We start from the raw sequence: 23,435 nt of genomic DNA on the forward strand, positions 1-23,435 counted from the left end.
GCACTAATTACACGACAATTAAAATAAGCCTTAAAGGGGTGTAATGGTGAATTTCTAACAAATCTTACTTTTTCTTGGACCAAAGACAAGACTCAAAATTGGATCAATGTAGAAACACCAGATTTCTTTTAAAGGAGCTGGCATTTGTGTTGATGCAGGAAGGAATTATTACGCTGCTCTACTCATTTTTGTCAGTTTGAACACCTCCTCAGATAATTGTTTTCTGAGAAAGGATTAAACCTCTATATGAAACCTCTAGATGTTTCCTTTAAATGATAACATATTTTTCTCTCTGTGTATGTACACACACACAAGCACACATACATGTATATATTTACATACATATTCATGCATATTCAATATATATTCCTGTACCTGACTTCGACATTATTTTCTTTAAGCTATTTTCTCTTAATTATGATAATGGTCATATAAATTTTAGAACAGTGGTACTCATTTATAATTCACTGGGGTTTTTACTTAGCTCCTAATATGCATTCAGTGTTAAATATGGCAGGAAATGAAGGTTAATGCACACACATATACGTGCATGCACACACGCATACACACAAATATCACTGGGACATAAAATAAGATTTGTTATCTCCTTACTACTTTGGACAAAAGGTTTCCTTTAGCAAATATAAGACAACAAAAAGGCAAATGAATAAATAAAAAACATAAGTGTAATAATTCTTATTTTCTAATTTCTGATTGAAGAGAAAATACAGAGGGTTTAGGATAAATATACCTGGACTTGGCATGTCATTTGGAGATAAGCACAAGTGAATTACCAGATGAGTAGAAAGTGTCTGTCTGGGTTAAAAAAATAGAAGTGTCTTCAACACGCAATTCCCTCCCCCCTTTTTTTCCTCAGGACATGAGGAAGTTAACACACAAGTAGAAGTATGGAACGGCAAAAAGAAAATTAACTTCAGACTTGAATATAGACCTAGGTTGGAATCCTCGTGTCAAAGGAAGTTACTTATCTGTGCCTCAGATTCATCTGTAACAGTGGAGAAAACAACACTTACAGTTCAGGGTGGTTAAAACGATGATGAGTGAGAACCAAATGAGGTAGTACTTGCAGATATGCTTGGTTCCTAGGGACATCGAAGAAGTGCTACTTTTTCCTTCATACAACCTCTGGGTTGGGCATAAATGCTACAGGAAATCCATAGAAAGAAAGATCGAAAGATGGATTAATTCTTGACTTTACTTTTGTGATTCCAAATTGGTTTTGTTGGTCCCAATGATGAACTAAATACTTTCCTTTCCCATGTGTATAGTTCTCTAGCTCGAGTTACACCACTAATTTGAAGTTTTCTACCCAGAAGGGAAAGGAGGAAGAAAGAAGGAAAATAAAAAGAGGAAAGGATGAAAGGAGGGAGGAGGGAGTGAGGGAGAGAGAATGAGGAAGGGAGACAGGAAGGAAGAAAGGGAGGGAGGGAGGAAAGGAGGAGAGGGCTCTTATTTCATGTGAGTAGTTGCCATTACAGTTTTAGAAACGGAAAATGAAGAAAATGAGTAAAATATAATATTGCGGGTCTAAGCATCTGCAGCCCATTACAAATCTTTGCCGCAGAAATATATATTCTTTCTCTTCTGCTTGAGCTCGCACTCCAGCTCTTGTCCTCTCTCCCATTCATTCTGTTTCTCAGACTCTTCCAGATAATCACAGTAGGAACTAAATCATCACCCAGCAAAGGATGTCGTGATATGTGTGCAAAGTTGGTGTTGGCAAACCAATAAATAAGACATAAAATAAAAATAAAAATAAAAAAATAAATCCCAAATAGGTCTTTTTATTTAACATAAGGCCAAAGAAGCTATCAGGCGCTGCTGAATACTGTCCACTAACTGTACAAAATATCAACTGCATGCCTCGCAAACACCAAAATATCCGCTGGAATGCCATAGAAATAAATAACTTCTGCTATAAACACATGAAAACATATCAAACTGTTATCTCTTTAAACATATTGTAAATAAAAAAAATTACCAGTACTTCTACACAATAAATATTAAGAAACCATTGACATAGTTGAAATGCACTCATATAAATTAACAGATTTAATTACATTAGCCAAACAGACGTTGGTTAAAGAACTGCATGTAATATGCCAAAAAAAAAAAATCCAAAATAAAAACAAAAAACAAACAAACACCATCAAGCACAAAACATAAAAAGTTTTCAAACAAAACAGGCTTCAGATTATCTTGGCTTTCATAATTATATTTTTCTTTTAAAGAAAAATATCAACCCATTGTCAATGCACTGTTTTTCAAAGCATTTAAATAAAGGGTAAAGCCCATTGGGAATTAATACAGAAGAAATGATTCACTTTATGCATAAAAAATAAATAATAATATAGCTGAGACATGTGGTTTGCTTCTGCTCTTGAAGATGTGAACAGCTTCTAAGCATTAATTTTCTCTGACCCATACAACAGCTTCTCAGTGATATAGGGTTTAATTTAAACACATACAATGTCCACCCCCAAACTTTCTGCCCACATCTACAAATTTCATTTATTGTGTAGGTTTTCAGGGTGACTAAGTTTTTCTCTGTACTGAAAACGGAAGTTGCCAAAAGGCCCACAGGAAATCATTTTTTTTTCAAGTGAACATGATAATTTGAATCTAAGTTTAATACAACTGAGGCATTTTTGTTCTTTATTTTTTTAGACTCATCTCTTGAACTCCAGTCCCACAGGGGTGAAAACAAAATTCTACCTTACTGGAGAATGCTGGCACTCTCTTTGAAAATGGAGTGTGGAATCAATCTGAAACAAATATAAAATGGGCTGTTCTTCAGGGATAAGAAAATCCTAACTCAGTGGCCTGAAAGTCTCCTTACTTTTCGGAAAAAAAGTTATATGTATGTATGTATATATATATATATATATATGTATATATATATATATAAAAAAAATACCAATTCAGTCTACGAAATATTTATTATTCTCAAAAGACTTAGGGGCAAATCTTTTCTGAGCTTCTGAGATTCATATGGGTAGATTTTTAAGAACCTAGAGATTCACCCTGGAGAAAGATTGGAGATACATTAAGATTAGATAGAGCCACCCTTGTTTCAGGAAAAACACACCAAGGAACACCCAGTATGGTAGAATTCAAAGGCTTTTCCTTTTGGCCTGGTGCTACTATTTGAAAAATGTGGTTGTTCACAAGGCTGCATACCCGCCAACATTATTAAAAACTTTAAATAGAATTTAAAATTCTATTTCAAGGCCATATAAATTAAATGAAACTAGGTTAAAGTTTATGGATGTGTGACAACCCAATCATTTAATATCCAATTAAAATATTGTCATATAAATTTTCATTTTGCTCTGCTTCTAATTACTTTGGCCACTAATCAAACCCATTTTACCCCTAATACATTTAGGACTTAGGACTTTAAAAGATGGCATCTGTATTTGAGATGAATTGAAACTACAAAGGGGTATCTGCTGTCTTTTTAACCTCCTGCTTTTTCCACTGCCTTGACCATCTCGGCCATATCACAGTGAGCTGGGACTGTTTCCTCTGGCTCTTTTCACAAGTTCCAGAATCAGTTCTGGTACCAATGAAGAGACAGTTCAAAAGGCCCTCAAAGTTTTCCATGAAAATTTGGAGAGTTGAACATGGCCATCGACTCCTCTTCTTAAAACCTTCCTCATTACACCTACCCTTCTTACATGCGGGATTTCCTAGCCCATGGTTAAGAGGGGGAAAGTGCCAATTTTGTATGTTCTCCCTCTCATGTCTTGAGCAGAATCCACTCCTGAGCTTCTAATGCAGAACATGCTGTATTTCCTGCATTAAGAAGGGGTGGACCCCTAAACCTAGGAAGTACATTTGCCCTGTAATGAGATTCATTTAATTTGGCTACACACAGACTAGTGTTACAGTTTATTGATGTAGCAGATTTTTCAAGAAGAGCTAAATCACCTTTGTAGTATTTCTCACTATTATTTATTTTCCTACAATTTAATTTTTTTTAAAGTCTAGGAATTGACGTAGGGCTGAAAGCCTCGTATTTTTACAGAGTACTGATGCCTGTAATTCCCCCCTTCCCCCAATTATTAGCAATTTTGTCACAATTTTCTAAAGATTTTTGCTAACCTGAAGCAAGGCAGCAAAAATAAGGCTCTGTGTTTTCTAAAAGCAGAGAAATGAATAACGTATTAGCTGTTCTAGGCAAGCTAAATGCTGTGGGATAAATTAGATAGAAACAGATTTAAGCTTGAACTTTGATATTTATAAAACAATGTAGTTTTTTTTTTTTTTTTGCATTTGATTCAATACATACAAACTTCTGCATCAAGAGTTTTGGCTATAACTTAAAATATTCGGAATTTATTAGTGTTTCCATCCTCGTCTCCTCTTAACTATTCCTCTTGCTCTCTTAACACCAATTTCTTCAACTTTTAACCATTGACAACAACAACATTTACCCCAGCAGGTGCAGATAATGTTTCTCATAATTGAACTTTAATCATAAAAAATGTACTGAACTTTTTATTCCAGCCCAAACAGTTATTTTTTCCCCAAAAGATTGGGTTGATTTACGATTGATTCCAGTGGATACTATCTGTAAATAGGAAAAAAAATCAGCCCAGAATTTTGGTTAACATGCATTTCCTGTTTTCCTCTGCAGGTGACAACTTGTAAGAATGGGAGGGTCTGGGGAAGAAAAAGAAGGAAGTTTAATCCCTGTACATCTAAAGAGGAACTTTCTGAATAGTCTCTGGAATTTCTAAGCTTTTGTTTCCCATCCAAATTTTTGAAATGTGCCCACCTAGTTCAGAGTAAAAGCAAAAACTATATAGCCTATCCTTCTTAAAAATACTGTGTTTTGCACACAAACATTCATTGCTTTAAGAACATTAAAAAATGACAGCCTGAAGTGCTTAAAATGCATAAGGACATGATACAATACATGTATATATACACACAGATATGCTTATGCACAAGCAATGTATATATACACATACAAGCATATAGCGTTTAATGAATTTGATTGAACTTGATTTCCAACAGTGTACTACTGTACATCCAGTATGAAATGTCCTGTTTCATGGATGTAAAAGGAGTCAAAAACCAAACTTCTCAGGTCTCTTAAGCCTGATCAAAATCCCCCCTACTCAATCTTGAATCCAAACCCCTGACTCATTAATGGTGAATGATACCAACCACAGACAGACTGTTTAAAGGCTCACACAAATGTCTTTGGTGTATGTGTCTATTTTTTAAGGTACAAAATAATAATAATAATTATAATAATAAAAATAGCTATTTTGTGTGCTGTAGCAGTTCTTTTATAGCTCACATTAAGTGCAGCTCTTAACCTCCCCCCACCCACCCCAAGAAAATACTTGTTAAATAAGGATTAGACAGGTCAAACACCATTGTAGTGCAAATAGTAAACGATAAAAAAAAAAAAAAAAAAAAACATTTACAAAATATAGAAATGTTTGGATCCAACAGATGGACAAACATATTCCTTTCAAGTATCTCTCCTTGAAGAAAATAAAAATTAATCAGGTTACTTCCAATACAAAAAAGTCTCTCTTTTTGTTCTCTCTCAGGTAAACAGTTTCAAACCTATTAGGTTGCATAGTTCTAAGATCAAAAGCACCTTAACGAAATATAACTTGGTATTCTTTTTCCTTGATCCTTTCACTCTTTCCATTCTTGCTCTCAATTTTTTTTTTTTTTTTTTTTTTTGATGTTGGTTTTTTTGTTTGGTTTGGTTTTGTTGCAAAAGTGGTGCAGAAAAAGAAAGTGTGACCACCTGCACAATATTGTTATTTCACCAGCATGTGTTATGTACGTGGTGTGTGGAAATGCCTGTGTGTGTGTGTGTTGGGTATGTATGTGTGTATGTTGATATAAACAGAGATAGTGTCACACAGACATACTTTATGACTTAGGGAAATTGGGTGGGAAGGTGCCTGTGAATGGCCCTTTCAAACTCATGGCTTTCTCGATGCTATTTGGGACGTGATAGTCCACATTATTGCAGACTAGACAAGTTGACTTCAAGGCTCACACTGAAAGGGAACCAGAGGGGAAAGAGTACCATCCCCGTCTCAACAACTGACGTCATCAGTTTGATGTTGGAAGAAATGAAGGGTACACCATTCTCCCTTTCCCTCCCCATCCTCAGTTCCTTCTCTGCTTCATCTCTGAGCCCTGGCTATGGACTTTTCCACATTTTCCTTCATCTGTTTCAGGTTTCGTTCTTAGTTTGGGTTTTTTGTTGTTTTTTTGTTGTTTTTTTTTTTTTTGTTTTTTTTTTAATTTCTATTTTTCTGATCACTTAACTCAGAAACCTTAAAAAAATTTCTTCATTTTGCCACTGTCTTCTCTGGGCAACTCTTGTTCCCTTTCCCCCTGGGCCCGGCAACTCTATGAGCACCCACACTCCTCCACTATCATGTTCTGGATGTCCTTTTTGATGATGTTTTGACCATCGTCATAGTACAACATGGACATGGGTCTCAGCTTGGTGGGTACACAGCACGACTTGAGGTTGGCGAAGGGGCTGTGGCCCCGCATGCGGTAGTGGTTGATGACTGTCGAGTGGAAGGAAAGCGAGGAGCCCGACGTGCCTGCTATATGGCTGGGGCACTCACCCTCGCAGTAGTTGGCATGGTAGCCAGAAGGAGCGATGATCCAGTCGTTCCAGCCAATGTCCTTGAAACTAACAAAGAACTGCTTCTTACAGCAGATGTTGACCTTGCCATCACACTCCAAGCCCCGCCGCCGCCGGCGATGAGGGTGGTCTTCAGACTGCCGGGCCTGCAGCATGAGGAAAGGTCTGTGCGATTGCTCCTTCTCATCCTCCCCTCCTGCCCCTCCGTCACTGCCATCCTTCTTCTTCTTGCCCAGGAGCACCAGGCTGGCACCGGTCTCCTGGCACTGCTGACAGCCAATCCGAACGTCCAGGGAGCTCTTGCCCTGGTCCAGCAACCGCTGGATGCTGCTGGAGGCGGGAAAGATGTGCCAGGTGCTCTTCCGAGCATCCACTACCTTCTCCGATATGAGCAGTTCACTCCTCTCGCCCTTCAAGCCCACTTCCTCGGCCTCCTCCCCTGCATCCAAGCTGCCCTGCGGGTGCTTCTGCTGCTGGAAGAGGCGGATGGTGATTTTGGTCCTGGTCCTGTTGGCCTTAGGGACTTTTAGGAAGAGCCAGATTTCTGCACGCTCCACCACTGACAGGTCGCTGCCTTCCTTGGAAATCTCAAAGTGCAGCATCTTCCTAGTTGTGCCTGAAGATGAAACAGCACAAGAGAGATCAGGGACATGCATTAAATCCTGAGTTAGCATTTACTCCCTAATTTCTGGCAAGTATGAGTCTTTTGCTCTAGATCATCTAGAACAGGGCCCAGCAAACCACAGCCAGTAGGTCAAATCCAGCCTGCCACCTATTTCTGTTAAATGATTGAAAAAAGAAAATAATATTTCATGAAGTATGGAAATGATATGAAATTCAAATTTCAGCGTCCGTAAAGTTTTATTGGGACACAGAGATGTTCATTCCTTTATGTATTCTCATTGGCTGCTTTTGTGCTACAACACATCGTTGAGTAGTTGTGACAGAAACCTCCTGGTCTGCAAAGCCTAAATTAATTCCTATCTGGTCCCCTACAGACATGTTTGCTGATCCCTGTTCTAGAAGAGAAAATGCCGAGACCTGCATGCCTGCTGCAGCCCGCACCAGCTGTGTGTCTGGAGACTAATATCTTTGTCTCCATTTCACCTTCTGCAAAATGGGAATGGCAAGAACGACATGTGACCTATATTCTCACAAGTTTGGAAGAATCAAATGGGAAAACACCAACTGTAAGCTGTAGCAGGCTGCGGAAATATTACTCTCACGAACATACACAAACACACCCCCACCTGTGTCTGTCGTGTGCGTGTCCAGACGCTAGGTTAGCCTCTTCTTCTCTCATCACAACCCTGTTTAGCCCCCCACTCCCACCATCATTTCTTTCCTGCGTTAGACCAAACAAACCCATTGTCATTGAGTCAATTCCAACTCATAGCAACCCTACAAGACAAAGTAGAACTGCCCGATAGGGTTTCCAAGGAGTGGCTGGTGGATTCGAACCGCCGACATTTTGGTTAGCAGCTGTAGCTCTTAACCACTGCACCACCGGGGCTCCTGGATTACTCCTCTTTAATTTGCCTCTCTGGTATTGAGTCAGGCCTCTCCTCAATCATTTCTGTGTTAAGCAACTAAAGGAATGTTTTTCACAGGCACATCTGATCATGTCAGTTCTTCTCCAAGGCCCTTTAGTGACTTCCTCTTGCCCTCAGGGTAAAAGAGAAACTGCCCAGAACTCCAGGGTTCTGCATAAGTTACTCTTTCCTCCAGTTCTCTGGGGTCTAACTACATGGTGTTTCTTTGAGGTCTTTGAGAATCCGACGCTCTCTCTTGCCTCCAGATAGTCAAACGTGCTGCTCCTTCTGCCTAGAATATTCCTGCTCCTCACCACCACCATCACAAAACATACAACAGTAGTGACTAACTTTAATAATGTTTTAGTTATCAAACCGAATGACACTTCCTCTAGAAAACCTCCCCTGAAATCTCCCCCACCCCCACCCTCCAGCCAGTCCAGTTTACGTGTCCCCAAGGTCTGAGGTCCTATCTGTCTCATTCACTGTTATTGCCCAATGCTTAGCAGAAAGTAGGCAATTACTAGACAAATTCCATTACGGAATGGATGCCTTCTTACCGTTGAGTTTTTTAGATTAAGAGAGCCATCCCTGCCTCTGAATCCTTCATGTTTGCCTCCTTCCCTTCTGATTGCAGCTTACCGAGCACCAATAGCATGTTTCAAATAGCAGTTTATACTAATGCTATGACCCTGGGTGGTGCAAATGGTTAACATGCTCGGCAGCTAACCAAAAGGTTGGAAGTTCCAGTCCACCCAGAGGCACCTTGGAAGAAAGCCATGGCAATCTACTTCCAAAAACCCAACCATTGAAAACCCTATGGAGCATAATTCTACTCTGACACACATGGGGTGGCCATGAGTCACAGTTGGCCCGATGGCAACCAGTTGTCTACTAATGTTATAGGGCAAATCTTTGCATTGTCAAGCAGTTGGGTTCAAGGACCACTCAGTTCTTGCCTAGCTCTCAGATTAGAATGTCATCTGTTTCCTTCCCTTTTCATAAGCACCTGTATGTTTAATAAACATTGTTTATTCGTCTAACCATGTTCCCTGTAGGGAGCAGGTGTCCAGACTATAGTTGTCTGATTCATCAACTATTTCCCTTCACTTATATTTTGACCACTTGGTCAAAATATACAGAAACATGCCCTCTATTCACATGACCACCTCCTGCAAGTACCTGCTTGCAACTGTCTGGCTGTCCATACCTACGCATGAATCCCAAGCACAAATCTGAGGACGATGTTAAAAAGTTTATCTTATAACTCGCAACTCCCTCCGAGGATCTCCCTGCCTGGATTTCTATAGCTAGCGGAAATCCAGGCATACTTATCACTCTCGGGCTTGAGATGTTTACGGTACTATAAATTTTAGGCACAGTTTCAAGTTCTCTGTAGCAGAAGGCAGGATTTTCTGTGCACTGCACACTGTCGGTTCTGTTCCTAATTTAACACACTCTGCACACTGTGATTATGATAGTGGTAAATTCACTGAGGGAAGGGCCGAGAAGGGCTGCACATTTATAAGAAAGGCTCTCTGGAGTCTTTGCATAGACTTGCTAGGACGCTGGCAAGGATGGTGATGATGATGGTGAGGGAAGTTCCTCTGACTCCCACCTCATGTCCCTGGCAGGAGCTGAAATGAATAATGAAGCTGGGTTTATGATTAGATCACCAGAGCGTGGAGCAGTTAGAGAGGGAAGCTGTCTTTTAAGGAAACATGATGACTCTTTATTAAAAATGTGAATCCAGTATCCTCTTTGCAAAGAACGGATGGGTGATGGTTTTGTTGTTGTTTGTTTAAGAAAGCAAGAAAGAAGATTCCAGGAAGGAGAGCTTAATCATATAAATCTACAATACAGTCAGCAGCAGATCTTAAGTTGTTGGGTTCTCCTAAGACCAGAGGAAAAGGATGACCGAAGCCTCCAAGATGGGGCAGTGGGAGAGTGCGCAGGTTCTTCCCAGGCAGCGTGGGAACGCCTGCCCGCCCTGCCCGTTCTGTGGAGAATGTTAACAAGCTACCTGCTGTTTCCCCTTCTGCCTCTACACAGGCCAGCTTCTGAAATCCTAAACTGCGCAGGGTGTCACTGTAAAGACAGAGAGATAGTAGCTGCTAAATTAGAGAAGGCAGAGGGCACAGGGTTGTGTTTTGTTTTTCGAGGAAAGAGTGAAACTGGAGCTTCAGACTGATCTCCAGGATGGGAAAGCTACCTGGGTCTCAGGTAACGCATTCCCACAGGCTCTGCTCTTACCTACCCTTGACAGACGGGGTTGAGGGTGAAGGTAGACGGCCCTTAGGTAGAGAGAGAGTCCAGATGGTAGTGCTGACCGGCACACACTGGTCTTTCCATGAACACAGCCCAGAGAAGTCTACAGATGCTAGGGAGTAGGGAAGCGGGGCAGTGCAGGGAGGGAGGAAAGGCTAATTGACCGAACTGAACAAGTGACAGCCACATCCAAATTGCTCTTGTGGGGCCAGGGAGGCTGCTTACAGCCACACAGCCTACAGGACAGCCCCTCATTTTGGAGAGCAGGTTTCTAATGCGTGATAGAGCCCCACCCCTTCTTCACAAGCAGCTGTACTTGGAGGCAAATGATTTAGTGTTCCTGAGAGAGGATCGTACAAAGAGAGTACTCATTCGAGGGGGCTCAGTCTGTCAGGTGCTGTTATATCAGGATCAGAGAGTCATCATAAAATGACTTTCATCCTGGACTTGGCTGGTAATTAACTACATGGCATCGCCTGCGTGGTTTGGGGAGGCATGCACGCTGATTTATGCACCCGTTTAATTGTCTGAACTGAAAGACTCTGTTCCCCGTATTTGCATCCATCGCCTGCCTGCCTCATCTCTCCCCCATAATTCTGACATTTGGATTATCCCCCTACTAACTGACATGCCTGTCGCCTCCTTCTCCTGGTGTCCATTTCTGGAACTGCTGTTTGTACATTGCATGATATTTTACCAGGCAAAAAAACAAAAAACAAAAACTGAGATCCAATTTCATGAAAATGCCGTTGCCATAATGCTCAGGAGAACAGGGGGAAGAGAGAGACTCAAGTCTTCCTAATGTCTACCTGACGTGCAGGTACATTTTACAAGTTTTTGTGTATTCTTACTCGTTAAGCAGTGCTTTTTTTTTTTCTTCTGTTACATTAGCTTTCATTGCAGAAGGGGGCGGGGAGAATGAGATTGCTGGAAGCTAAGATGGAATTATATTTTTCCGTTCTGCAGTCTTCAGAAATATATCAAAACCCTGAGGCTTCTCAGGGATGAAAAACGTCATAAATAACTAGTCAGTTTATGATATTCCCTTTATCTGTATATTACCCAAGAGAGATTGCCATTCTGCAGTGAAGCGGTCAAGATGCCTGATCCTCAAATCTCTACGCATAACAATTTGGAAAAAGGGAAAAGGTTGCCTGAAGCTGAGGTGTTTAGGGTCAATCTCTAATCAGTTTCAGGTTGGACTTCAATATCTCTTGCTGTAAAATCCTGAAATGGAAGCTGTCCCACAATGCTTTGTGAACAGGTAGAGCATGAGTTTATACAGGTGTGCCCTGGGTTCCTACACTATTACCTATCTAACCACATATGGCTGGTTGCTTTGCTAACCTTTCATTACCTACTCTCTGATAACATTCTTTTCATCCTCTGTGCTATTTTTTCCCTCCCGAGGGCTTGTGAGGCAAGGCGTGTATCACAGCCTGCTGTGCCTGAGTAATTCACTAAGAAAGTCCTACGCAAACCCATGTGGGCGATAATATTTCATCACTTAAGCCTCTATGAGCCTGGTGGCCACATATCAAAGGGAGAGGGGAAAAAGGTGCAGGAAAATGGGCACGAGGGATAAAGGTTGCACCTTACAGGAAGTACCTTTCAAACGTTGTGGGGTGGGAGGGATTGGACAGAAGAAAGATTGTGTAAGCTGGAGGTAAAAAAAAAAACCCTAAAAGGATATTTGCAGCAGATTTTCCTTTGCTTCCAGAATTATTCACATGTTTTTAAAATAACTTAATCATGAAGGAATGCCAAGGGTTAAGCAGCCAAGCCTGGTTGTTTCCTTCCCCTCACTGAGATGCAAAAAGCTACTCATCCAAAAGGCCACCATCTCAGAATTGTGGTGCATAAACACTTCCAATTAAATAAGCAACCCACACAAGCCACGTTTCCAGGTTCATTTTTCCTCACCAGGATCCTGCTTAAAGTGTGCTGCCCTTCTACATATGGGTCATGATTATGTCTCTCACATTCATATGGAAAGCCTTGTTGTTTATATAGAGCATTTAAACCCACCATTGGGGGGAAGGCTTCGCTGTAAAAAGTGACTGTTAGTTTAATTTTCCATTCTTCACCAAGGTTTCACTGTGCCTAGCTGTGGGATTGTCACTGGCAAGAGAACACCCATTTACAACATGTGTGTTCTTTGAAGCACTAGCTTTGCATTTGGACTGTATTTCAAAGGGTTTCTGCAGAAGGCAGTAAGTGAGGTCTTACAGGTTATTTCTCCTCTAGCTTCCAGAAGAGACTCTTGCCTACAGTAGAATCACAGGTTTGGTCCCAAATTATCTTGGTTAGTTTTTTAGACTTAATATCTTTCCTTGGGATCCGATGTGGATCTGTAAATGCTCAACCACATTCATCATCAGTGCCCTACTACTTAAATGTGATTTAAAAAAGAATGGGAAATATTCAGGGAAAAAAAGGGTTTTAGGTTCCCAAAAGAAGTAGAAAAAAATACCTAAGTTTCAACCCACTGAATTTCAGAGATTTCTTCCATTCCTAAAAAAAGTTCCTGAGAACTTTTACACTTTGGAGTTTGGGATCTAGGAACCAGTCAAGTATGAAGAATTCTGAAGTACAGCTAAGAGATCATGCTCAAGTAGATTTTAGCAGAAGAGGGGCCAAGATAAATATGTGTTTTCACAAAAAGTGCCTGGGAAGGTATTACTGCCAGTTCCCCATGATATCCACCCTGACACTCCCACCCCCACCCCAATACACCTACTTTACAAGTGCAAACCACGATTAACTTCTTTCTATATCTTGTCTCCACACTCTCTGTATGGAAATAAATGCATCCTCAGAAGCTGAACACCATGTTCCCACAAGGCGTTAAATAAATAGGCTTTTTCCTCCCTGTTCGAAGTCACTTGTCATTTGCTGCTGGTGAAAAGTGTTGGTAAGGCAGGCAAACCAGGGAAAAAAACAAAACAGTCATGGGGGACGGAAGACGTTTTTTGTAAAAGCACAGGCGACCGTATTAGGGAGAGACGTGAGCAAATCAGTATTGCTGATGATTCATGGTCACATTTCTCCACTCTCTGCTTTGTTTGCTTTTAAAATTTATCACTCCTCTGCCGTCCATAGCACTACGGAATGTTCACATGTATCACTACTATTCCCATGTGCCTTCCTTCTGTCTCAGTTAATGTATTATAGGTAGTTTTTTGTTTTGTTTTGTTTTGTTTTCCCCATCCCATAAAATCCTAACTTTTTTCTGGAGGATGAGAGGAAGCGAGAGGTAACTGATAATCACTAAGATCACGGGCACTCCAGACTGGGAGTAGGTGAAATTGCATTTCCCGAGAAGATTAACTGTCGAGCAGCAAAAGTCTTTGGAATGTGCCCTCTTGTGGCCAATCATTTCCCATTATTCAGAGAAGAAAGTGTGTAACCGCTAAAAGCATCCTTCAGTGAGGGGTAATTTCACAGGGAAGTTCAGAAGACTGGCTTGGACTGATAGGCGTCAACTCCACTCTGAGATTTCTTTCTTGAGGTGGGGGAAAAGAGACATCCGAGCAAACCTTCTCAGACCCCTATTTGGGCACTGCAAATTTCTAACTCAAATCTTCTGTAAATAGTATTCTCCAAAAGGGAAGATTTATGTGTTGATGTCACCAATACCTGGGCTGTGTGAGCATTTTCCATATCTTGATGTTTCATTTGTCCTTCTTTCCCTACCCTTTTTTTAACAAGTGTGAACAGTTGCTAAGTTAACAACCAGAATCAGCATATGAATTTGGCAGCATATATAATGTTGGAGACTCAACCTTATATTGTTATTGTACAATAACTGGCCAGCTATTGTCATGAATAAAAATAAGGTAAAATATGACACAGCAGCCAATAAGGCCACTGACAACTGGCCATTATAGTGGTAGTTGGCTTAGGTTTACTCATCCCTTCTGCCTTTCTTTCAAAGAGATGACGTCTCTTTAAGGTCTTAAGGTAAACACTGAGGATTCTGTCACAGACAAACAAAAATCACACTAACCTTGGTGAGCAAACTTGGGTGGCATACATAAAAAGACAAGCATTTTTGTTTACTGAAATAAATGTCAGAGAGCCTTAGAGGATTCCCCACCTCTCATTCAATAACAACTCACATTAGCTTTACAAAGATGGGGCACTTTCCACCTGAGCACAGTGGGGCAAACTCAGTTGAAAGAGTTCTAGGCACTTTAGCTTTTGAAGTCCCTCAACGGTGGTTACCATGTCTTGGTTTTATTAAACAATCAAAGAGAGAAAAAACAAAAATTAAACACATATCCCAAAACTGAGGAATCTTGTAGTCGGTGGATATGTGTCTATGGCATGCAAATGGGTGACAGTTTTATTGACTAGATTCTATGCTGTACAAAACAGTTTATAAAGAAAAGAAAAATGCATGCCCTTTCCTATTCTCCGAAACTCTTGACATTCCACAGAGTTGGAATATTATTAAAATTGAATTATTCCAAAAGCCACAGAGATAGATCTTTGCTATTCCTTTTCACATGTTCACTACAATCTTTCGGATGATAAATCTCTTTATTGGGTAGCAAAATCCGCATGAAAATGCCCACATGGTACTCTACTGGGAGAGTAGATTGTCTACCATATATGATATCATCAAATCTGTGATGTTACGTTAAATCAACTTGAAGTTGATGTGTGAAACTTCTTAGACGAGAAAAATAAGCAAATATACTAAAACTTTTCTAAGAATCCAGCAGCTCACCCAAAGTCATGTTGGAAACTCATCTAGGAGAAGTTTTCTATTACAGACCTTAAACTTTAGTCAACGTATAAATCAAATGAATCACCTTTTTAAAAAAAAATAGCTCATTTCTTTCCAATTAAATACCTCGCAGAAAAGTAAAAAGGACAAGACCTCATATAACTGAGAAAAAGATTGGCACTAAGATGAGGGCCATAGTACAGAAGGAATGGAAATGGTCAAATTCTTTCCCTGCAGAAGTCCCTGAATGCCAAAGAGTGATTTGCAATGAACGTCCAAGAAGTCAGAAAGAAGGGTGCATTGCTAGCACCAGGTGTATAGTTAAATGACTGACGGTTGGGTTCGCGGTCACTTAGCGGCTGAGGGCATTGGTATACCTTGTCATAGGATGATGGTAAAGCCAACTGAATAGGTACTTGCAACTGGGGCCATCACAGGTGACACTCAGTATATAAAATCATATGTAGGTCCCTTCGTGTCAGGATACGGAATCCATTCCACACAGGGCCCAACGCATAAGCATTTTCTTTCCTACCTTACAGTGATTAAAAATTGAGAAAAATTAGGTGGCCACTCAAAAACTCCAACCTGACTCTTTCGCTCAATAAACTTCAAAAGATAAAGTCATAATTATCGAGTGTCACTGCCTGGGAAGTTTGTGGGGCACTAGGACTTCTCCAGGGGGACGCCATGAAGCCAGCAGTCTATCTGCTCCCCAGAAAGAAATTCCAGGTCTTGCATGGTTTTCTTGAAAACAGAACATCTGACTCAACAGGTTTTCAGGGTTGGAAATTCTGAGTGTTGCCTTAATTGTTTATACTGCTGTGGCAAACTTTTAAACAAAAATGCTGGGAGTCCCTACACATACTTTACTGGCCATATGCTCTACCGAACAAAACAATGGCATTCCTTTCAAAGGGATTTGCCAAAGGGTGCAATTCTGGAGCCTAGCATTACCACGAAAGTAACACGGCATTAACACGTGTGTGTTGCTCAGGCATGCATGGGCTTGCAGGCATGCAAAGGGATCTGTGGCACATAACTGTACAAATAACCTGGCTCCACACTTTTGACAGGTATTTTCTATTCAGCAACAGGTTAGTGTGTTCCTGGGCTAATGATTAGGATCTATTTATTAAAGTTCTTCCTCTTAAGGATTGAGTGAGAGTTCAGCGTAGTATCTGAGAGCACTTTGTCAACGTTGCATTCCTTGGCAGAGGGCTCTCAGTAACTTTACAGAGAACAAAACTCTTTTTTTTTTTTTGGTTCAGTCAGTATTCCAAAAGTGACTGCCGATTCAATGTCAACTGCCCCCTGAAGCAGCTCTCTCCTGCCTCGAAGGTGGTGCCTGTGCAATTGTAGAGAATTTCTAAAGGTAAAAATGACTCTCACTAATAAATATCTCCTGCTTCTTCCCTGATTGGACTTTTAAAGGGGAAGGGTTGTTTTAAGACCATGACTTCATCTGTGCCATTCCACCCCATCACCCTACTCCCACCCCACCCCACCCCCAATAAAAACTTTGGATGGGGTTCGGAAACCTCCTCTGCTTCCATGCGCCTGAAAATGCCCCGGCTTCCATCCGGCTCGGCTCAGATCTGGTTTTATAGGCAGGGCGAGGGAGCCCCTCGCAGACCGGCTTCCAGCACGATTGGCCCCAGAGCTTCCTCCCGGGGTGACCAGCTGAGTTTAGCAAGTGTAAGCAAGTCGCCTCCAGCCAGAGCTCGACCTAGAAGAATCCGTTCTGCGGAGCCCTCTCCCCTCCCTGCCGCCCCTGCGCCCGCTCCCGGCACCTAATCACTAATAACCTCGCCAAGCAGTTTCCAGCTGGAGGGAGAAGTTCCTCCCGGGACTGTCAAAGACAGACCTTGTGTCCCCTTTTTCCCCCCGCCGCTGCCAGCACCCACCTGATTCCGCGAACGTGATGATCTCGGAGGTCTGCTCCAGGAGTTCATTCATTTCTGCCCTCCGCCCGATGTCGTCCTCGATCTCCACGTACCCGTTCTCTCCCACTTTGCCCACATGAAGCTTCCTGATGGCGTTCAGAAGCGCCGCCTTGGGCACCGGCTGGGTGACATCGGGTCTCTTCTTCAAGTGCAGCATGTTTAAAATGTGCCTCTTGACGGCCTCTACCATCTCCGGCTGAGAGTTGGGTACATCCTTGGGGAGGGTGGCCAGGGCACAGGCCGGACAGTCGGGGTCTGCACTGTGCCCCTCGGATCCCGGGGTGGGGGAACTCCTCACTATAATCCAGCAACTCGCCAACAAAAATCCTCTCAGCCAAAGCAAGGGCATCCTGGCAGCAAAAGTTGTTGTGATTGCCTTTTTCAAAGGCCCTGCTTTTCCTCCCCCCTCACGCACAGGTTTTGTGTGTGTGTGTGGTTTTTGGGGTTTTTTTCCTTCTCCTCTTCAGCAAATTCTCTGGAACAAGAACAAAAAGTTTTCTGTGAAGTTTTGTTTGCAGGTTCCCTCTCTGAATGCAGTGAGTGCTGTAGGTTTGTGGCTGTCAGGGAGGAGAGTCCCGACTGTCTCCGAGAGGGAGAGAAGGAGGGAGGGAGAAAGGGAGGGAGGGAGGGAGGGAGAGACAGGGTGGGGGAGACAGACAGAGACTGAGAGAGGAAGGGAGGGAGAGAGACAGGGAGAGAGGAGAAGGGGAGAGAGAGAAGGGAGAGAGGGAGAGAAGGGGGGAGAGGGAGGGAGGGAGGGAAGGAGGGAGAGAGAGAGAGAGGGAGAGAAAGAGAGAGAGAGACAGAGAACGGATTGGCCCTAAGTGAGTGAGTGAATGGGAGAGGGAGGGAGTTTGTCTGCGAGTTAAGGCTGTGATTAGGGAGGGAGGGACAGCCCGTTTTCTGACAGGCTGCCTTCCTTCTGCTCACTGCTCCCTCACACACACCTCTCTTCAAATATCACCATTCTCGGGGGTTCTACTTTCCTTTCTAAATACATTCCCCTAATTTGTTCGACTTCTTTCTTTTTCTTTTTCTTTTTCTAGCCCGTCCCCTTGCTTCACCTTCTTCCTCTTTTTGCAGAGGGGGAAAAACCCAAACACACTATCTCAAACAGGGATGACTTGATGGAAAAAGTATGCCCCTAGCGCTCCTCCACCCCACCTAATCGCAGTCCGAGGTGAGGAGACGCCCACCTGGCCCACAAGGTGGGGCTGTGGGGGCTGTGGAGGCTGGGAGGTCCTGGCTGACAGGTAGTGGAGGTCAGGGAAGAGGGGCTAAGGAGCAAAGGTAGCTGCTTTGGTGAATTGTTCTGGCCTGAATGAATCTGAGAAGAGATGTTCCTTTTCCCCATTCATTCACATTTAAATGTCCAGGGTTATCAACGCTGGCAGGCGATCTGAGGGGGAACGCAATAGAACTTTTGTTTGGGATCATATAATACACGACACTTTTCCCAACTGCAAAATGTGGCAGGGTATCAATGGCAGGCAGCATTTGACATGCCATGTCCTATGAAGCTGTTCTCCCCTCTCCTCTTCAGCCGCCCCCTGGTGCCCTGCGCACAATCATGCTCACAAATTACAGCCTACCACTGCTTGCCCTGACTTCACAGATAAAATGCAAAATGCATTCAGCCTTTGTCACATAATTTTATACAAATCGTGAACTCCTTTGACTTGAATAACTGGCCCTAGGGGAAAAGCCTCTCTAAAATATATTGGCAAACCATTTTCTCTGTCATGTGGGAGTTTGTTCAGCGTGTCTCCTACCCCTGTCCCCACCAGTACATTCATGGGCAGGCTCCTATACTGCTGCTTTCTGCCTCAAAGGAACAGCACAGATGAAATCATCATGGATTTTAGTGTCCACAGAAAAAGAAAAATGTGAATTTTTAAACAATGACTTTCTGAGGGTTATTTTTTTTTTTAATACCCCACCCCCACCCCAGTTTTTCATTTTCTGTCTTACGGCTTTTATCTTGCAGAAGTATCTTTAAGAGGTCCATCTGTTAAAGCTTTCCTTCCCTCTCAGTTTCTTTCCCACACATAAGCCCTCTGTGTTTCTGTAGATACAGTCAGTTTACATCTGACACCTAGTGTGTTCAGAGCATTACAGTCAAGCAATGCAGTTTGGGTGGAAAAAAAGTAATAAATATCATTACTACAAGCGTAAGATCTGAGGACAAGAAGAGTGAGAAAATTGTGACTCTAAGTTCAAATTACAGTCCAGTTTGCACAGGTAACAATGCTTTTTTGAATTGTATACACTGCCCCCTTTCCCGAATCAACTGTTTGCAAGACTTTTTCTGCTACCAGCCATCTATCTCCTTTGGGGTTTCAGTTCCACAAACATCAGTGACTCTGCTATTATGGCTAAGACTTTGTCAACATTGCCTAAAGTGCTTGAAGTTTTGGTGAGGACGAGTGAAAAAGAATTGGGGGAGCATTTGTATTATAATTGTTTAATTAAACATCTTTGTAATATAATACTTAACATGATCTACCTATTTGGAGTCCCATGTACAGTACCCAAAGCATTTTGTAGTCCAATTAAATTTTACAAGAGACTCTGAAATAGAACTAAAAGCTTACTGACTCAGAACAACTCCAAAGTCCTAATAGTAGCATTAAGATAAGTGCAACTTATCAATATTTGGATTCTCTCTGTATGTGAGTATGTGTGTGTTCTCTGAATTTATTGTTTGCGAATGTAACTCTTAAAAATAGTTTTCTCTTTGGCATATGTACTTGCATATATGTGCTGAGTGAGTTGCATAAACACACAATCTATTTGCATGTCCTAAGACTATTAAAAGCTGCATTAACCTGCCTAAGGAATATAAAAAGGTACAGATCACAACTCCCAGAGACATGCCAAAAAGTTATAAAACCCCTTCTAGCCCTTCTGATTATGAATGTGGAAATAGTTCATAAGCAAGAGTTAAAAAGCATTACCTTTCTGGTCCTCTCTCTTTCAGCAGACTCTTCTATCATGTGGTAAGAGCTGTCTGAGTTCCTCCTTCATGGTATTGGCACTGGGAAGTTTTATACTGTACTACTTATTTGTACACTCACACATTGGTACCACTCAAACAGAGGAGGGCTGGGGCTTTGTTGGGGATTGGTTAGAATCAGCATGACATCAGCGGATGACTGGTTTTTCCAGTGTGAGACATATTTCATAATTCATTATCTAATGGAAAGCCCTGCTTGCCTGCTTGTGACAGTGCTGGGTGATACTTGGAGCCAGTGAATCCTCTGGCTGTGACTAGAATCAAGCAGACAGAGCTCCCTGAGTGTCCAACTTCTAACTCTCCTTTTACTGCCCTCATCCACACGCGTCTCGTTATATTCAGGTTCAGTTTTATGTCTTTACATAAAACATCTGTTACCTCATGAAGTTGCCTCTGTTTACAAAGTATTTTCTTGTTTCTTACAGAGATTCTCATTTTATTTCTGTTTAAGAAGATTCTAATTTTTTTTTCAATAAGATCCTTCATTCAGGATGAATCTGGAAAACAGACACACCCATAAGATGGTAGTCTCTCCTGCCCTGACTTACAGTATTATTTTACATCTTGAAACTGAATGCCTGCTTCATAAATCATTTATAACCAAGAACTCTGCAAATAGTCATTCTTTGCAACTGAACTTTATAAGTATCCTTCCCAGGTTTTTAGAATCACAGCCTACTAACTTGCAAAGGAAAAACAAAACAAAATCTCACAGATCATTCTTCTTTTACCAGAACTTCAAGTCCTATGATCTCTAAATTATTAGAAATATAACATGAGATTAATTTAAAAAATGGTCAATGCTCCTTGAATTAGGAGTAAAGTTGGTCAGTACTGTTTTGTTGTTTTTTTGTTTTTTGTTTTGTTTTTTTTGGGGGGGGGAGGTTTGTTGGCAAGCCTGGGAAATAACCCAGGAGAAAGGAATTCTCAGATAAAAATGGTGGAGAAGGGTTGTTTGAAGGAGTATAGTTGCAGCATAAGCCGGATCCTCATGACAAGTTGGATAAAATGTGCAAAATTGGGAGCTAATGAAAGCCATATGACCCGATATGTTGTTTTGTATGCAGGATTTAACATGCATAAAATAAACTTTTCACTGTGCCCACAAGCAAAATCTAGAGGCTCTGGCCTCCTGATGTGTGGTTTACACAGGTTCCTTTAGGACACCAGAGTTTTCTGTGTGAGAGGGTCTCTCCTGGCTAAATACACAGAGAGTGTATAAGCTGAGCTATAGATAGAGGGTGAAAAAAATCTAAGAACTGGATCTGCAGAAATGAAGTAGGACATAAAATCATTAGGTTGTAGCGGAACAGAGGGAATCTGAGAGGAAAAGACAGACATAGGTGAATCCCAGACCTGCCTGCCATTTTAGAATTGGATGAACTTAAACCCTCCCTAAGAAAGGAACTTCACCACCTTCTAGATAAGCACTAGGGGAGAGCAAGGACCTGCAGGGCAGCTTAACTTGTCCCCTCCCCCACCCAGGCATCTTGGTGTCCTGCAAACACCAGGGTGTTTATGAGTTTGAGGGCACTAAAGGAATCTGGACCAGTCCCCAGTTCCACTGCTCATTAAGCATAGAACTTTGGGCCTCAGTATTCTCATCTATAAAATGGGAGCAATAATCATAAACTGCAGGGTCAAGCACAGTGCTCAAAAAATAAGATATTATTTCTCAGATGTGTGGTGGGTCTTTATAAACATTTGCTTTACAGGAATCTGCAGTACTAAAGGAGCTACCCTATAATTGTGATTCTGAAACTTCATTGGCATCTGATGCTACAGAAGTGCCTACCTGCCAGGCTAGCTACGCCACCAGCTCTGATCTAATGCTCTACCTGAATCTGCAGCCTCAGACTTGAGCCACAAATGAAGTGACTTCCTCAGTAGAAATTAAGATGGGATTGGTAAAGGAAGCAAAAAAAAAAAAAAACAACCTGTTGCTGTGAAGTTGATTCCAACTCATGGCGACCCCATGTGTTACAGAATAGAACTGCTCCATAGGGTTTTCTGGGCTGTAATCTTCACGGAAGCAGATTGCCAGGCCTTTCTTCCGAACCACCACTGGGTGAGGTTCAAACCTCCAACCTTCAGGTTAGTAGTCAAGCACAAACCGTTTGTGCCACCCAGGGATCGTTTAAAGGAAGCAAGCAGGTTAAAATAACTTCCGGCGATTATTCTGAACTGGGAATTATCTTTTCCTTTCCGAACTCCAGGGCTCCCCGGGCATAAACTGGTCAGCCCTGCTCCAGACACGAATCTCTTTTTTCCTTGCTCGGTTTGGTTTCTGTTTCACTTCCTGCCCCTTCCCAGGCAGCTTCCCCGCACCCCAGGCCCTGTGGATCCCGGGCTGCTGGGCCCTGCTACTGTACCTTGAGCAACACCTGCTGGCAGCTTCCAGGGAGCACGCCGAAGGCGGCCGCTGCTCTCACCCAGTTCTGGGATGTCTGGACTCAGGGCCAAGCGTTCAGTTCAGAGCAGCCGCCTCTATTTTTACCCTGAGCACCAGCAAGGGCAACTTCTTTTAAGAGCTGCTCTTGATTTTTCCCCCCTTTTGGCAGCTAAAGAATTGAGGAAAAGGAAAAAAAAAAAAAAAAAAACACTGTTCAGTGAGGGCAGCTGGGAATCTCTGAGCCCGGCAGGCCCTCAGTGCCAGGGACAGAAACCACAGCAAATGTCAGGGACGGGGACCTCCAGTTTGGCCGGCAGGCGGGTTGCACCTCGGACAGAGGCGAGCCAGGGAGCGCACCAGCAAACTGTCTCTTTTCTAACTGCGGATTTCGAGCCTACCAACGACTGTCCTAGCAAAGTGGCCCGCTGCCACCGCGTTGTTCACCTCGTGGAGGCCGCTTGATTTACTGGCTATTGCACAAAGCTCCCAACGACACTCGGGAGCATTTGCTTGTCTCTGTTCTCGCCTTGAGGAGCAGCCACGAGAGAACCCGGCAGAGCAGCTTGCTGCGAGAATGAGCCGGGAGGGAAACGGCGGTACCTTATTTTACTGTAATTGCAAAAGGAATGATGTGCCAGAGATTTATATTTAGAAGTTGTATGTTTCTACTTTTATGTAAATGGAGCAATTAGGGCCTGTCTTGCTGCTGCTAACTCCAATGCCTGTGCATTGCTGGGGAGCTACTGTTTTCAATCACAATTAGTAAGCTGGTCAAAAAACAAAGTTCGCTTAAGGATAAAAGCTCAATTGTGCGAACGGGGGAGCGATCAGTGTTCGTGTGCCTCCCCGTGGCTTGTGGTGACACATACCTTAGGGGCACCC

General features: G+C 42.3%; 1 protein-coding gene across 1 annotated transcript; it reads right to left on the reverse strand.

The window, feature by feature from the left end:
• Nucleotides 1–5,710: 5,710 nt before the first annotated feature.
• Nucleotides 5,711–20,187, reverse strand: INHBA (inhibin subunit beta A). The gene is made up of 3 exons (XM_004383957.3): nucleotides 20,103–20,187; nucleotides 17,107–17,620; nucleotides 5,711–7,280 (listed from the first exon to the last, which is right to left on the reverse strand). Exons 2-3 carry the CDS (start codon nucleotides 17,492–17,494, stop codon nucleotides 6,418–6,420), a joined length of 1,251 nt encoding a protein of 416 aa, XP_004384014.1. The 5' UTR covers nucleotides 17,495–17,620; nucleotides 20,103–20,187; the 3' UTR covers nucleotides 5,711–6,417.
• Nucleotides 20,188–23,435: the final 3,248 nt, after the last annotated feature.

Source organism: Trichechus manatus, unplaced genomic scaffold (assembly GCF_000243295.1).
Source record: "Trichechus manatus latirostris isolate Lorelei unplaced genomic scaffold, TriManLat1.0 scaffold00114, whole genome shotgun sequence".
Lineage (NCBI taxonomy): Eukaryota > Metazoa > Chordata > Mammalia > Sirenia > Trichechidae > Trichechus > Trichechus manatus.

Excerpts from the sequence above, each read along its gene's own strand:
- INHBA (XM_004383957.3), bottom strand. The coding sequence starts at position 17,494 with ATGCCCTTGCTTTGGCTGAGAGGATTTTTGTTGGCGAGTTGCTGGATT. Across the intron at positions 7,281-17,106 it reads CATCACGTTCGCGGAATCAG|GCACAACTAGGAAGATGCTG; the intron begins GTGGGTGCTGGC and ends TTTCATCTTCAG.